Source organism: Barbatula barbatula, assembly GCF_947034865.1.
Source record: "Barbatula barbatula genome assembly, chromosome: 3".
In the NCBI taxonomy this organism is placed as follows: domain Eukaryota; kingdom Metazoa; phylum Chordata; class Actinopteri; order Cypriniformes; family Nemacheilidae; genus Barbatula; species Barbatula barbatula.
In genome coordinates, this window is record NC_136764.1 from 6,291,986 (window position 1) to 6,309,198 (window position 17,213).

Consider the following 17,213-nt stretch of genomic DNA (forward strand, 5'->3'; position numbering starts at 1 on the left):
TTGTGAGGGGCTGAATATAAAATGAAAAACAGCCTGGACACAATGTAACATCTTACATGATGCAATATTATATACGTAATGTAGAAAACTGATCGTTTTCATAATAGGACATTTAAATATATATATATATATACTTGTGAGGGGCTGAATATAAAATGAAAAACAGCCTGGACACAATGTAACATCTTACATGATGCAATATTATATACGTAATGTAGAAAACTGATCGTTTTCATAATAGGACATTTAAATATATATATATATATACTTGTGAGGGGCTGAATATAAAATGAAAAACAGCCTGGACACAATGTAACATCTTACATGATGCAATATTATATACGTAATGTAGAAAACTGATCGTTTTCATAATAGGACATTTAAATATATATATATATATACTTGTGTGGGGCTGAATATAAAATGAAAAACAGCCTGGACACAATGTAACATCTTACATGATGCAATATTATATACGTAATGTAGAAAACTGATCGTTTTCATAATAGGACATTTAAATATATATATATATATATATACTTGTGAGGGGCTGAATATAAAATGAAAAACAGCCTGGACACAATGTAACATCTTACATGATGCAATATTATATACGTAATGTAGAAAACTGATCGTTTTCATAATAGGACATTTAAATATATATATATATATATACTTGTGAGGGGCTGAATATAAAATGAAAAACAGCCTGGACACAATGTAACATCTTACATGATGCAATATTATATACGTAATGTAGAAAACTGATCGTTTTCATAATAGGACATTTAAATATATATATATATATACTTGTGAGGGGCTGAATATAAAATGAAAAACAGCCTGGACACAATGTAACATCTTACATGATGCAATATTATATACGTAATGTAGAAAACTGATCGTTTTCATAATAGGACATTTAAATATATATATATATATACTTGTGAGGGGCTGAATATAAAATGAAAAACAGCCTGGACACAATGTAACATCTTACATGATGCAATATTATATACGTAATGTAGAAAACTGATCGTTTTCATAATAGGACATTTAAATATATATATATATACTTGTGAGGGGCTGAATATAAAATGAAAAACAGCCTGGACACAATGTAACATCTTACATGATGCAATATTATATACATAATGTAGAAAACTGATCGTTTTCATAATAGGACATTTAAATATATATATATATATATACTTGTGTGGGGCTGAATATAAAATAAAAAACAGCCTAGAAATGATTATTTATATAACAATCAATAAATAAACTATACGAAAAGGGGACAGCTATTTCTTCTCAAATGTATCGACAAACACTCAGAACTGGAAGAATGACAATTTAAAGTAGATTTCATAAGAACAGAAGGTGAATCTTCAAATTGAATCCCAAAGGGAATTCGGGCGCTTCCTTCGGAATGCGTCTGAACAGGAAGTAGCGCCGGTGACGTCACCTCCGCTCTCGTTTTCCCATCGCAGGACAACAACCGAGTGAGGAGATAACAAACTTCACCAAACTCAGCCGAAAAGCAGCCGCAAAGTTACCAAAAGTTGATCCGCGCGTGTTTGACGCGCTCGGACGCGTGTCAGATGCGGTCGGGCTGTTAGCGGCGGATGGATTCGGGATACGGTGTCCAGCGGAGGGCCGGCGGCGGCTCACCCGCTGTGGGAGCGTCGCAGCGCCGCAGGAAGATGCCACCCAGAGCCGCTGATTTCAAACTGCAGGTGATCATTATCGGCTCCCGCGGCGTGGGGAAGACCAGCCTGATGGAGAGGTTCACGGACGACACCTTCTGCGAGGCGTGCAAGTCAACCGTGGGTAAGAAATAAAGTTGCCAGTTGAATCGTTTATCATTGCGTGTCATCTTTCTGCTTCGCTGTTATGCATTGACAGCATGTACAATTCATCAATAAATTACACAGTTTAGTATCTAGATATGCACTGAATCATTTCACTTAAATAACTATAACGATTAGGAAACGGTATAGATCATATTGAACAAGCCGTGGACAAATGAGATGAAAGTTAAGTTGTGATTCCTATGGATTTACTATAAATAGCAGTTGTGGGTGCCATAATAAAACCAGGGCTCGTTTTATTATGAGTAATTCATCATGGGAAATAAGGAAACCACCATCATTGTAGTTCATGTAGTTAAATATATTAGTGTTTTATTTAAATGAACTGTTGATGATTTATAACTTTAGTTTACTATGAATACTTAACATTAAAAGATAATAAATGATGTGCTTATCGTAGTCTATAACACCATTGATCATTAACACGTGGGATAACTAGTAAACAACTGTACCATGTGTCCTCCCTATGGTGTGACGGCGAACATTTAGAAATCAAACTCCTGATAATAATATCATTTGATATTACTAATGTATAGAATAGCATTTTTGCTGTCACACCACAGGACATGTGCGGTTTATTCGTCAACTACCCATGTACACTACAGATGCAGAATATACATATCGGATTTGGGACGGACAGTAGTGACATAAGGGAAAACAGTATGTGGACAAAACGGAAAATCATGCAATACAATGTAGTATTTCAGTTGTGTTTATATCGTGTACCTCGGTGAAACTAACTCTGAAAACGATGGTCTGCTCTGTACTGATCAGTCGCTGAATGGAAAGATGACGGAGTTGATGACAAGATAGTGTATGAATATAAAGAGATCATATCGACTGTAATCGGTCCTGAAAACAAAACTGGAGCGAAATTAACATTATTGCAAGTCTCTGTCTCTGACTATTCTGCAATGCCGCTAAAGTTATGGTTCACCCAAAACGAACAAATTCTGTCGTAATGTATTCACCCTCATGTGAATAAGGCTTTCTTCAGTGAAACACAAGAGAAAATATTTTTAATCGGCGGTTTTGCGTCATTGTGGGTGTTCTTCAAAATGTGTTCTGCTAAAGAAAGTCCTATATGTTTGAAATGACATGAGGGGAGTAAATGATATAATTTTCATTCATGGGTGAACTGTCTCTTTAGACCCTATAGCTAGTTGTGTAAGTTATGTAAACGGGGAAGATTCAATATTAGATTTACAAAGCTGCATTGTGAGTTCTTGTTCAAATAAATAACCGTAATGAATCACATTTGTAGTAAACAAGAGATTTTAACCCGTATATCATACTGGGCGCATGTGAAAACTGATATGGTGAGATTATTGCTCATGGCCGGCGTTAAGGTCAGGTTAGTTGCAGACTAACCCCGCGTCCCAGAATAACCAGACACAGCTGCTGTGACATGCTTGGTTTTGCGCTTTGTCACGATTGTGAAAGTTATTAGTTAATTATTATCATTTTAGGACAGAATTAGTTTTCTCCGTAACTATTTTAATCATGATGCTAAAATATTGAACCACAAGTTGATGTGCATCACTATGTTTTTTTTTTACGAAAGTTCATGTTTTGTGAACATCCCTAAGAGGTGTTTTTCATTAATAGCTTTTAGGAACATTTTTATGAAAATATTCATTATGAATGTATACAAAGCAGTTTTTAGGAACTTCCTGATGTTTTTACGGGCCTATACGAGATACACACAGTTAGGGCTGTCAACTTTAGTCGTTTAGTCGACTAATCGGTCGATGCCGTCTTGGTCGACTGACATTCTCATTGGTCGACCAGTTGCCTATTTTTTTTAGCCTATGTTTCATCCCCAACTTTAAATACTTTAATTTCGGCTATTTAAAAAAAATCACTTAATTTTCAAAGAATTGTATTATTATTATAGTTTTATGTATTATTGATGTCTTTTCGTTGTTGTTTTATAAATGTTCTATGACGATTGTTTAATAAATGTTCAATCAAAATGCAAAACATCGCGTCTTTTTTTTTTTTTTTTTTTTTTTTTTTTTTTTTTTTTTTTAGTCGACTGATCGCTGCGCAGGACAGGACTTTGGTCGACTAAGCATTTCTTTGGTTGACTACAGCCCTACACACAGTTCATTACAGACAGTAAACTTTGAGGCTTTTAAGCTGAAACTGTTTTATGAGTTATTGAGCTGCGTGTTGTCTATTAAACAGCAAGCGGACTTTGTGGCTTTCATCCTCATGTTTTCTGCTTGTTTATTTCTATCTGTCTTGTTTGTGTTGTTAAAGGTGTGGATTTTAAAATCAAAACGGTAGAGCTGAGAGGAAAAAAGATCCGGCTCCAGATCTGGTAAGTAAAGAGGAAACGACATTGAATCAGAGCAGCATGTCACTTCCTGTGTCTCAGAGGCACATGAGATAAACTCGCTCGGCAGAAGTCAGATGTTCCAGAGCAGACGTTTAAACAAATGTCCATGGCTGAGATACATGTCGCGCTTTCGTTGCATACTAACCATTTGTAACAGTTAAACAGGTGTAGAGGTCTCTATAACATAAAGCCATATATCAGTTTGGTTCCATTTGTCTTATTTTCTACACTTCTGTTCTAATGGATTGTACACTGTTCTGTTTTACTTGGATTTAATGGATTGGATTCGGTTTGGTTATTTTATACATTTAAGTCTACTGTGTTATGTTCTTTTTCCTAAGTTCTATTTTCTTTCTTTTCTGTTCCATTTGTTGTTGTTGTGTTGAGTTCTATTCAGTTTTTTCTGTTCTTTTCGGCTCTGTTCTATTCTGTGGTCCTGTTTTATTCTATTCTATTTGTTTCTGTTCTTTTCTATTCTATATGTTGTCTACAGTCCTGGTGTAAACTAGGGTCACATCTCAAACTATCACCCACATTATCATTATTTTTCCATATGACCCTTTTGAACTGGCTTGTCTCACACCGCATGTCTGCAGATGTTTCGTCTGTAACACGCGTCTACTCACATCCAGCTACCCAGCGTGCTCGGCTATGTCACTGTCCATCTTAACTGCTCATTGACATGTCCTCACCGACTCTCTTTGTGATGTCACATCCTGTTTCCGAAAAATGCAGCCAGACTAGGGTAAACAAGGTACAGTAAAAATCCAGAATTACAAATTCAGAAACAATCTTTGACTTGTTTCCGAAATAACAATCTCTCATAAAAGACAAATTGGGAACTTGATTTTTGAGTCAACTCTAGTTGTGTTTTTATAATATGTGGTTAAAATGAATTAACACGCGCCGTCCCGTAAAACACCTTTACTTTTTCTTCACAAATCCCTTTAACTTTTTTTAACCCCCTGGTCTGCAACAATGTGTCACTTCAGATTTTGTCTTGTCAAAAACTGTTTCATTTGTGTCTGATTATAGAAGTTAAAACTTCATTCGAAAATCATTTCATTCTTCATTTCCAAGTCTCAAACATTGTGTGCTTGCTTTCACACAAACTCTTTGGTTGTGCATCTTTGTGTCAACGCTGATTTGCCATTTACTGTGGGGTCCAAAGGTCTGAGACCACTGATACAAATGCTTGTGTTTAATCTTCTTGTAATACAGTTTTTTTCCACAAATTATTTTTCAAGAAGAAAAAGTGTAAATGAAAGTTTTGTGTAAAGTAAACCATAAATGTCACACATTTGCTTCTATTCGATTTATGGACTATAAATATATAATTCATTTTACATTATAGCAATTGTTTATTTAAAATCTTTTGTCTCAGAATAACCTTCTGGGTATTTCATTTTAATATTTCAAAGTGGTCTCAGAATATGGACCACACTGTAGCTTATTGAAACTCTCTTGTCTTTTTGTCCAGTTAATATCTGATCAAATGCTCATCTACGTGCCAGTTTCCTGTATCATTTCATTTTTGTGTTCATACTCAATGTGTCATAAAACATACGTCAGTAATAGGATTGCATTTTCAGGGACACAGCGGGTCAGGAGAGGTTTAACAGCATCACTTCAGCATATTACCGCGGTGCTAAAGGCATCGTTCTGGTCTATGACATCACCAAACAGGAAACCTATGACGACCTGCCCAAATGGATGAAAATGATCGACAAGGTGCTCAAGTACACAACTCACAGATTATTGATGTTCTGCTGTGAGGCAGAATGACCCTTTACTTACAGTTCTTTTGTGTTTCTGTGCAGTATGCATCAGAGGATGCTGAGCTCCTATTGGTCGGAAACAAGCTGGACTGTGAATCTGATCGCATCATCTCACGACAGCAAGCTGAGAGGGTGAGATTCGCACATGAACATGGAAATTAAACAGAACTTTAAAGTTTGAGAACTCTTGTCATGAATTCAACTGTATGCAGATGTTTGCATGCTAAGTCAGACAAAACTTAGCAGAGGAGTCTATGGCACGAAGACAGTTTTAATGTGTAGTAGTATGTCAATTAAAGTGTACTCAATAAAAATGAAATTAATATTCACCCTGGTGTCATTCAAAACAAGACACGTGTTGTGTTTATGTAATGGAAGTCAATGGGGTTCATTATTGTTTGATTATCAACATTCTTCAAAATGTCATCTTTTGTGTTCTGATGAAGAAGGAAAAGACATAAAGGCTTGGGATGTCATGAGGACAAGTACATTTTGAAAGAGTTTTAATTTGGGGAAACATGATTTTATTCTGCACGTAACTCTTGATAAAGTTTTGCATTTATTTGACATTTTCTTATCTCATTGTCAGTTTGCTTCACGGATATCGGGAATGCGTTTCTGTGAAGCCAGCGCCAAGGATAACTTCAACGTAGATGAGATCTTTTTAAAACTAGTGGATGACATATTGAGTAAGGTGAGTTTGGAGCTGTTTTGATAAAGAGTCCCAAACATTATTCAAACAAAATGAATTAAGTCTTTAACTGTTAAGACAAAAAGAGCAAACACACACAGAATACAGACAAGCACACAGGTTCATACAAAAACACATGCATAAAACACAACTTCGCACACGCGCACAATTACCTGTGTTGATTCTTTATGCTTTCTTAATATTTTCAATATATTTTAACATAGATGCCACTTGAAGTCCCCAGCAGAGAGCTGTCCAACAGTGTCCTGTCCCTCCAGCCCGAACCGGATATTCCACCAGAACTTCCTCCTCGCATGCGCTGCTGTTGAGAATCCCGACACCTCCTTCACCTTAATAACCCAAAACACGACACCTTCCGCCACCAGAGAGCGATATGCTCATGACGTGAGACTCCAACTCATATGGAGCTATACGAAAGCCAAGCATATAATCATCTCGCGCGGTTAATAAACGGTAGATTGCGTCAGGTATTCAAATTTTTGGAACCTCTAGATGTCAACATGGAAAGTCGTATCGTCACATGCACACGTTGATTCCTGATGGCCCATACTTGCACTACCTCATTTGTGGGAAGCACAGGAGTGCATTTGTGCGAAACGCACCTTTCCCTGTCGGAAGACCGCCGCAGACGTGTCACAGACACGGATGATTGGAACACTCATCAGATCTCATTCGCATATGATTTAATTAGAGACGGGAAACACAAATGCATTTCTATTGGATGATGGATACTCCGCCCTTTCAGCTTCATCTTATTAAGTACCAGATCAATAAATGGAGTGTGGTCGTCAGCTCTTTGGAAAAGCAACATGGGTATCATTTCATGCCGAGTGTATCCGTAGTGGTTTCCTTATTTTGAAACACCAGCGTGGTCCTGTTGACGTCTTTATGCATTACATTCAATCAATGTTATTGTTTTTGAGCGGATGACTTGTTTTTGTTTGTGTGTTTTGCACTACAATCCGTTCATAGGTAGTTTACGAACAGCTGAACGTTTTTTTGAAAAGCCTGTGCACATAGATTAATGTTATAATTTGCCATCTGCAGTTCCAGAGCTTGTTGCTTAGTAATGATGCTGTTTGACTTAAGTAGAATGAAAAGAGTGATTTATTGGGTTTCCAAATCGTTGGAACGTGGAACTGAACTGCTCACTTCAAAAGGGCTATTCTCCATGGAGAGCAGATGATGGATAAAAAGGACATTTAAGAGAATTGTTTTGACACTGTTCCAGTGTTACTAACTAAAGTACAACACTCATTAGTTAACATCATCATGCCTTCGTGTTACTGAAGAACCCCTGACTCCAATACGTGTACGTTACTGGTGCAGACGTTGAGTTATGTGGATTGGCTGCAGAGATGAAGGACTGCAGTTATGGTATAGTTATAGATTATAGAGGTGAAAGGACAGGTTTTTAGGGATTTTTAGCAGCGTTTAATTGGAACCGTTGTAAAAAAATGAGGAATGTTAAAAGTGTTACGGTGCCTCGACAAAAAAAGACGTTGCGTTTCATATTGGGATTTACTCACGTGACATGAGTCGATCATATTTCACTCCAAAATAATAATAAAAAATTACATTTTATTAAGATATTAATTATTTTTGCACATTTAGTTCGTGAGAATTGTGCTTATTGTGATCAAATTACTGTCGCGGCATAAATTGTTTCTATAAGCAAAATAAATATTTCTGTTAATGAAATGTGATTTGGACATGTTCAGGACTCATTTTGTGAGATTCACCTTAATACAAACAAACTGAAGTGTGATGTGTGTGTGTTTGTTGTGTTTCAGAAACCAGTGTTATACTAAACAACAACAACAAAAGTGTCTGTTTTTGTATTTGAGGGATTAATATCTGAGTATTACGGACGTTAAAATCTGATTTTTCTTTTCCTTGTTATTCCAATAGCCCAGTTTCTCCTGCGTTGAATTGAACTACTTTTATTTGTCAGATTTTTCGTCTAACTGTAATGCTTAAAATGTTGTTTGACAGTATTACGGAACGTGTACTAATCTCTTAATGTTCATGTTTGAAGGCTTGTGCCATATTAGAACTTTGTTAGATGCTCTAACGACAGAGTAGTCTGTTTCACCAAGTGCTATTTGCTTTCTCAGCACAATTTGTAGATTTTGACTTTATGAAGCTTTAACATTTTTTGCAACAAAATAATTTAAAAACACCTTTCTGTTTATGTAGTTGGCGGAGAAACTGTTCATTTTTCTCTTCTGTTCTTCTGAAATGATTCATTCAATCCATCTTTCTCTTTACAACTCTGTAGGGTTTCCTTATTCTAGCTAAACATCTAGCCCTCGGCCAACTTCAGTATTAACATTGCAAGAACTAAAAGATCAAATGGATCCTGAAAGCATTGCGGAGTTTGTACTAACTAAGTTGATATTTAGGTCTTTGAAACAGTTTGGCATGTTTAAAGAGTTTTGTGTATCTATAACTTGTGATATTCTTAAACGAAGGATGTGCAAATAAAGATCTATATTTATTACACCGATCTGTGGCACTTTGCTTATCTGTTTACATCCACTTTTAAAGAGTCCATGTTTGTATTACAGTATGTTTTGTATGTGCACTGCTTTATTTAACAGAATGATGGCGCTATTGGATAATCATTTAAGAGTTGCGATATCAAATCTGCATATTACCAAGTTATATAATTATTGTCCTATTTTGATCCTATTTTTAAGTTTTTATCACATGTCTTTAAAAGGCAAACATATTTAATCACAAATAATGCTTTTCTTGAGTACAAGCCACTTTAATGCTACATATGTATATACAGAGGGGCATCCCCCCAACACATTTCTAGAAAAAATGCATTTATTCTATATTTTTTCTTTAGCGTATAATCACACTATTGATAGGGTTAGTTTATTAAAAAATAAATTAAGAATGGTTCCGTTTACATTCAGATTTATTTTATCCAGTTTTGGACAGATGTGGGGCAGGTATCCGGACTTGACTGCAAATGTAAATGTTTTTTCTATGATCTATGCAAAAAATCGACAAGAAACAGAAATACCTGAAATAACCGTTAAATTCATTTAAGCGTGTACGCTAATATCCCAGAAGGCCAAGCGGCGCCGATCAATGACCACATTCTCAAAAGTTCACGTTATTTGTACACGACATGGTAATTAAAACATTAAGTACTTTACTCCAAATATTCCGGCCTGGCTCTAACCCCATTTTGGTTTGCTAAATTTTTACTATTGTTAATCCATATTTACCTTCATTAAGATTTTTAAGATTAATTTAAAATCGCAACGTAAAATACTGTATTTGTATTGTCATTCAGATGATTTTGATATTTTTCCCCCATGTATACTTTGTAGCTAATGTGTTTAAAATGTTATGATTCACGTTGTATTTATTTATTTAGTTTCGCGAACGCAATACATTTGGCGTAAAACTGACGCGTCATCGCGTCTCTTCTGTCCACGCGTTCTCACGCGTTCCTACCGGTGCCGTAGAACGAGGAGGGGCGCGGGCGCGTTCCCTATCTGTGTGTAGAAAAACAAGCGCATGCGCTTCACTAGACCCGAGACGGCGGCGGGGAGCGTCAGAGCGCAGCGGCTGCAGATTTTCCCCGTCAGATGGGGGAGGAGAGGCGGTCAGGAGGCAGAAGGGACAGCGGGAGATGGGAACATTCTAATCCGACGGGAAACGGATTTATGGATTGAATTAACGCACAAAATCACGGAGATTCTCGCCTGACAAAACATCATCCACCGTATTCCGCCTGAAAGCGCAGCTCGGCAATGGCTGTTGGGAAGTGAATTACGGGTGCGCGTCCATCTGGAGTGATGCGCGCTACAGGAGCCATCCGTCAGAGTTGTTTTATCTCCGGGATCAGGGTTCGTAATCGGTACCGTCGTTCTCCTCTCGCCGGTGCGGGGATCATATAATGGAGAGCCCCAATGGCTCCGACACCAAACCGCAGAGCCATCATACTCAGGTGGAAAAGAAGAGGTTAAACCGCGCACCGTCCCCTGCCAGACCCGTTGTAAAGGATGTCCACTCCCGGTCGGCCAAGCAAATCGTGCCAAAATCACCGAAATTCAGCAAGCAGCACGCGACCGCGGCGTCGGTAGCGTCTCAAAGCCGCGTCCCGAGACGCGCCGCCCCGGGCGCGAAGGACAAACCAGCACCTGCCAAAAGCAACATCAAGCCCTCGGCAGCAAAAAAGGCAGTTAAGGTCACTCAACATGCAGCATCCGAACCGAAACCGGCCTGCAAGGTGGACACCGTTCCGCAGGTCGCCAAAAGCAAAGGAAGGCTGGCTCCGCTCTCTCACGGCGCCGCCGAGTCCCCGATACGCGTCCCCACCGGGCGGGTTTGCCAGACGGACAGCAGCTCGGATTTGTCCGATTGTCCGTCCGAGCCGCTGTCCGACGAGCAGAGACTCGTTCAGGACGCCAGTAGCGACGTGGAGTCGGCCAGCGGCTCGGGGTCGAGCGAGCGCGCGGAACAGGTGGCCGGGGTGCGGATGCGCACGGCGGCCGCGGGGATGTGTCAGGCTTCACCTGTGTCAGGTAAAACCGAGAAATCCGCACAATTCATAGCGGAAGGGAAGGGCATAATCCACGAGGACTTCTTAAGGGAAATCGAAGAGCTTCGTTCGGAAAACGACTACCTCAAGGTGAGTCGATGCTTAACAAGTCAATTATAGAATGGTGAAGATCTATGAAGGTAGAATAGTAGCAAAACTCGAGAGCACGTAGATGTGAATTTGAGAACTTGTACAATAAATATTTGCACTTGTATGCTACAATTTACACTCACAGCTTCGATGTGAAAACCTGTCAATTAAAAATCTGAAGTTGAACGCTGAGATTTGCACTCGCAGACAATAGTCACAAACCTGTATTCTGAATTTGAAGCTGCAGACAAGGAGTCACAAATGTGTACAAGGAACACATACTCCTAAAAATGGTATAGATTGAATGAATGCACGGTTTGATCGATTTTTAAATCTGCAAATACATAATTAAAAATAAACGAGAAACAATAAACAGAACAAGAGGTATGGGAATGCAATAATGCAAACAAATCACGGCAAGTAGGCCAATAATCCTTGACGTTTCCTTACATCAAAATACTAATAAACTTTAAAAAAACTTGCATATGTTGATATATCACGGTTTAACCGCATAATGTATGCTAACACGTTACAATCATGATGTTATATTCGTAACACTATAACACAATGCATGCAAATACTACTGTTCTCTGAAGTATATGATCTTATCGCGATATATCAGTTGCAAAACTGATTTGTGCACTTGCAACTCAGTAGCAGCGAGGGGCGGGAGAGGAGAGGGTGGGTGGCTGCAATGGAGTCGTTTTATTGGTTGGCACCTAGCCAATGAAATCGGGCTTCTTTTCCACGCGATGACGTCACGACACCCGCAGCCTCGCATTCGCGACACTTTGGTTGTCATCGCGATGGCGGGATATAACGATCCGAGGGTAAGTTTTTCTTTTTATACAATATTTGTTATTCAAATTATTACATACATCACATATAACATACCGTGTAAATACAGTTGACATTGTGTGAGTTGTCTTTGTTATGATAACCTGTCACAAATATGTCATAAACATTTTATAGCAGATTAAGTATCAAACTTAAGAAACCACTTAGCTTTAAGAGTTAACATTACATTAAACTGTCAGCTGGTTGGTTTTGACATTGGCTGTCGTAAGGCCATTATAACATTTTAATGACAAATTAAATTTGTACCACTGTAGTTGAGGTCAAGAAAAATATTCATGACACAGTTATAATTGCCTCATGACAGCCAATGTCAAAACCAACCACATGACAATTTACAATTTATGTTGTCTTAGTAATGTCAAGTTGTTATGACATATACACTGACAGGTTATGATGTATTGGTTTATTTCAAGTTGTCATAACAAAGACCACTCACACAATGTCAACTGTATTTACACGGTATGTTATATGTGATGTATGTAATAATTGGAATAACAAACATTGTATAAAAAGAAAAACTTACCCTCGGATCGTTATATCCCGCCATCGCGATGACAACCAAAGTGTCGCGAATGCGAGGCTGCGGGTGTCGTGACGTCATCGCGTAGAAAAGAAGCCCGATTTCATTGGCTAGGTGCCAATAAAACGACTCCATTGCAGCCACCCACCCTCTCCTCTCCCGCCCCTCGCTGCTACTGAGTTGCAAGTGCACAAATCAGTTTTGCAACTGATATATCGCGATAAGAGTAGCAAAAGTCGAAGCGCGAAATTTGACCTTGCAGTGACAGACTTGAGAAGTTGCAAGTGCCTATTTGAGGTTGTACTGCGAATGTGAATGTAAGAAGAAATGCAAATCTGTATTTCAAGTTTGTGTCCGTCATTGTACACATTTGTGACTACTTGTCTGCAGCTTCAAATTCAGAATACAGGTTTGTGACTATTGTCTGCGAGTGCAAATCTCAGCGTTCAACTTCAGATTTTTAATTGACAGGTTTTCACATCGAAGCTGTGAGTGTAAATTGTAGCATACAAGTGCAAATATTTATTGTACAAGTTCTCAAATTCACATCTACGTGCTCTCGAGTTTTGCTACTATTCTACCTTCATAAAGATCATATACTTCAGAGAACAGTAGTATTTGCATGCATTGTGTTATAGTGTTACGAATATAACATCATGATTGTAACGTGTTAGCATACATTATGCGGTTAAACCGTGATATATCAACATATGCAAGTTTTTTTTTAAGTTTATTAGTATTTTGATGTAAGGAAACGTCAAGGATTATTGGCCTACTTGCCGTGATTTGTTTGCATTATTGCATTCCCATACCTCTTGTTCTGTTTATTGTTTCTCGTTTATTTTTAATGATGTATTTGCAGATTTAAAAATCGATCAACCGTGCATTCATTCAATCTATACCATTTGTAGGAGTATGTGTTCCTTGGGGATCGAACCTGAGACCTTTGTGCTGCTGACGCAATGCTCTTTTAAATAAGCGAATTTACACTTCAAAATAATAGTATTTGTCTAACTTTTGCAGAATATCTCTCATACTTATAAATAAATGAAATCAATCTTAACAGCCCAATGCTGCTGTAACATCCTCCTGTTTCCGTGAATCACATCAGTTTACAAAGTATAGCAAGATGTTTTATGTGATGATATCGCAGGAGTCACATCAGCATCTTTGCACCATGAAGCCTCATTATCATAATTCCATCAATGATTCATATTTGTCAGATAAAGAGGTTGGAGTGCTGTCACAAACAGGACGGTTGTGAGTTTATCTGTACAGGTCTGTGTTCTCTGAAGGCGATGTGTTCATCTCTTTAAAATCACATGAAAGGGTTTCATCTGCACACGAAGCATCAACAAACACCTCATGTGTGATTGTTTCTTTTATTTCTGTCTCGCTCTTTATTTTTCTACCTGACTTTTGTTTTCTGTCTGTGTTTCTCTCTCGCTCTGTTTCTTCCTCTTGTTGTATATTTCTCTCTCTCTCTCTCTCTGTTTCTTTCTCTCTTTTACTAAGCATCTCTCAAACTCCACACTCTTGCAGTTTCTTTCTTTCACTCTTTCCTTCTCTCTCTCTCTCTCTCTCTCTCTTTCTTTTTTCTTTCATTCTTTTTTCTTTCATTCTTTCTGTCTGTCTGTCTGTCCGTCCGTCCGTCAGTCAGTCCGTCTGTCGGTCTTTTTCTTTCTTTCTTTCTCATTCTGTCTGTCTGTCCTTTTCTTACTTTCTGTCTTTCTCATTCTTTCTTTCCCATTGTTTCCATCCGTCCCGTCTGTCTGCTGTCTGTCTCTTTCTTTCTTTCTTTCTTTCTTTCTTTCTTTCTCATTCTTTCTGTCTGTCTGTCTGTCTTTTTCTTTCATTCTTTCTGTCTTTCTCATTATGTCTGTCTGTCTCTCTGTCTGTCTGCCTTTTTTCTTTCTTTCTGTCTTTCTCATTCATTCTTTCTTTCTCATTCATTCTTTCTTTCTCATTCTTCTTCTTCTGTCTGTCTGTCTGTCTGTCTCTGTCTTCTTTTCTTTCTTTCTTTCTTTCGTCTGTCTGCTCTCGTCTCGTCCTTTTCTCGTCTTTCCCCTCTCTCTCTCTCTCTCTCCTCTTCTCTCTCTCCTCCTCTCTCTCTCTCTCTCTCTCTCCTCTCTCTTCTCTCTCTCCTCTCTCTCTCTCTCTCTCTCTCTCTCTCTCTCTCTCTCTCTCTCTCTCTCTCTCTCTCTCTCTCTCTCTCTCTCTCTCTCTCTCTCTCTCTCTCTCTCTCTCTCTCTCATTAACCCTGTCACTCCATCTTCATCTGTGTCTCTTGTATGTCATTGATCATTCAGATGTGCCTCATAACTCACGTTTGACGGGAGCATCCGTACATGACATGGCAGAATGTTGTGTCTCAAGTGAAGGTCATTCGCTCCTGTGTTTCTCTTTCCTCTTCAATCTTGTTTACACTAAATCACTGAGCCTAGTGAGTGTTTAATGATAAATGAGCCTTTACAAATGATTGTCATCCATTACAGTCAAGAACCGGCGTTTTACCAATGACAGGATTTTCCCTGCCTGCAATCTTTCTTTTTAATCTTTCTATCCTCGTTGAAGCAGATTCAATTAAGACTGACATTTATTCTGATTCCATTTCCTGTAGCTCGACTGGTTAAGCATGTGTTTGATACTGGGAACGAGACATGGTCTTTAAAAATTGATAACATACGGTATCCACACTCAGAAAACTGAGCTTTTTTTTTATTTTTGTCCAGTTTGTGATTTTTCATTTTTTGCGTTCTGATACCGATCTTGTTTCGCATGGCTTAAGGATGAAATGGACGAGTTGCGTGCGGAGATGGAGGAAATCAGAGACAACTACCTGGAGGAGGAAGTGTACCAGCTCCAGGACCTCCGCAGGGAACTGGACCGTTCCAACAAGAACTGCCGGATCCTTCAGTATCGCCTGCGCAAGGCCGAGCAGAAGAGCTTGCGTGTAGCTCAGACCGGACACGTTGATGGAGAGCTTCTCCGGGGTCTGGAGCAGGACCTGAAGGTGTGTTCAGTTCCCGTGTGTATTTGTCATTGTCACACACAGTATATCACATGTTCTCTCACACACAGGTGGCCAAAGATGTATCTGTACGTCTGCACAACGAACTGGAGACGGTGGAGGACAAGCGTACGCGGGCCGAGGACGAAAACGAGACGCTCAGGCAGAAAATCATCGAGGTGGAGATCTCCAAACAGGCCCTGCAGAACGAATTTGAGAGAGCCAAAGAGGTACAACGTCGCCGGCTCTCTTTGTGTACGTTGCGCACTTTTATTGAATTGTGCGATATAAGAAAATCTTACAATATAACTTTTCTTAGTAGAAGGGTATCATGGGAGGCAGCAGTGTGTGGGTCTGGAGCGTGATGTGTATGTATCTGGCTTTGGTTTAATTATAACCCGGAATATTTGCCTTCAGACTTTCAAATGTTTCTTCTTCTTATTGGTTATTGTGAGCCTTTTGCTATAGATGAACACCAAAGAAGATATTTTGAGAAATGTCTTTGTGTCCATACAATGGAAGTCAGCGTTGTTGGTTTTCAACATTCTTCAAAATATCTTCTTTTATGCTCTGCAGATGAAATACAGTCAGGTTGAAATGACACGATGATAAAAATGATAAATGAATGATAAAAAAAATAGCATGAACTGTCCCTTTAAGAACCTCACAGTCAGAGGAGTTATATTTAAAGAACGACTGAGACTTGATATTTTTGAGAGTGGTATACCTGCATTCCTTGCAGACGTACGGATCATGACGGGTCCCGCTCACATGGAAAGAGAAGATGATAAACACACTGGAATGTAGATAAACAAGCCCGACAGCATGTTTGTCTCTCACGTTCAACGTGACCTGTGCTGTTTGAAAGTCACACGAGATGCTAAACAATTCCTCTTTTATTAAGACGGAAATGTTTTCGCCAAGCAAATATTCCACATTTATCTGCTGTTGACGGGTGTGGCGGATAGTTCACTTTGGAGTCGGTGCGTATTGTTGTGTGCTTTCTCTGTGTTATCATTGCTGTCCAGATTGTGTGGTGCCGACTCTGATTCCTGCTGAAGGATTGGCACCCGGAGCAGAATTAATCCAACTGAGAAGCCGTTATGAAACCTCCTGGCAGATTCCCGTCTCACAGAGAGAGAGAGAGAGAGAGAGAGAGAGAGATGCTCTCACATGGGTATATATCTGTCAGGCTGTGAAATGGCAGAAGCTTCTGGAGGTTTTCGTAAACACTTCAGTCGTGTGTTGCAGGCTTGCTAATAAGCGCCCGTCGGTTGTAATGTACCATCACACATCCAGATCGTTCTTACAGACCTCCATCTGATGCTCTTATTTACAAGCTGAAGCTTTCATTCGTACCGTAGGAACATCATTTACATTTCATTTACAGTAGCAGATGCTTTTATCCAATTTTACCTCATTCTCCCCCCCTTTTCTCAATTGAAATATGAAATATTCTGCAA

At 38.9% G+C, this 17,213-nt stretch overlaps 2 protein-coding genes across 3 annotated transcripts in view; both read left to right on the plus strand.

Moving 5' to 3' along the window:
* The first annotated feature begins 1,395 nt into the window (after window positions 1-1,395).
* Window positions 1,396-9,213, plus strand: rab12 (RAB12, member RAS oncogene family). The gene is made up of 6 exons (XM_079453841.1): window positions 1,396-1,830; window positions 4,137-4,197; window positions 5,808-5,946; window positions 6,036-6,125; window positions 6,583-6,687; window positions 6,909-9,213. The coding sequence occupies exons 1-6, from the start codon at window positions 1,626-1,628 to the stop codon at window positions 7,011-7,013; spliced, it is 705 nt and encodes a 234-aa protein (XP_079309967.1). The 5' UTR covers window positions 1,396-1,625; the 3' UTR covers window positions 7,014-9,213.
* Window positions 9,214-10,249: 1,036 nt separating this feature from the next.
* The window catches only part of mtcl1 (microtubule crosslinking factor 1), a 40,817-nt gene continuing 33,853 nt past the window's right edge, over window positions 10,250-17,213 (plus strand). For both annotated transcript variants that reach the window (XM_079452753.1, XM_079452752.1), the window contains exons 1-3: window positions 10,250-11,362; window positions 15,529-15,753; window positions 15,822-15,980. In XM_079452753.1, the coding sequence (XP_079308879.1) occupies window positions 10,628-11,362; window positions 15,529-15,753; window positions 15,822-15,980 (1,119 nt within the window). In that variant the 5' untranslated portion in view covers window positions 10,250-10,627. The remainder of the gene's footprint in view (window positions 11,363-15,528; window positions 15,754-15,821; window positions 15,981-17,213) is intronic.

Coding starts and splice junctions, on each gene's coding strand:
- rab12 (XM_079453841.1), top strand. CDS start 1,626: ATGGATTCGGGATACGGTGTCCAGCGGAGGGCCGGCGGCGGCTCACCC. Junction 5,947..6,035: donor GGATGAAAATGATCGACAAG/GTGCTCAAGTAC, acceptor GTTTCTGTGCAG/TATGCATCAGAGGATGCTGA. Junction 6,688..6,908: donor TGGATGACATATTGAGTAAG/GTGAGTTTGGAG, acceptor ATTTTAACATAG/ATGCCACTTGAAGTCCCCAG.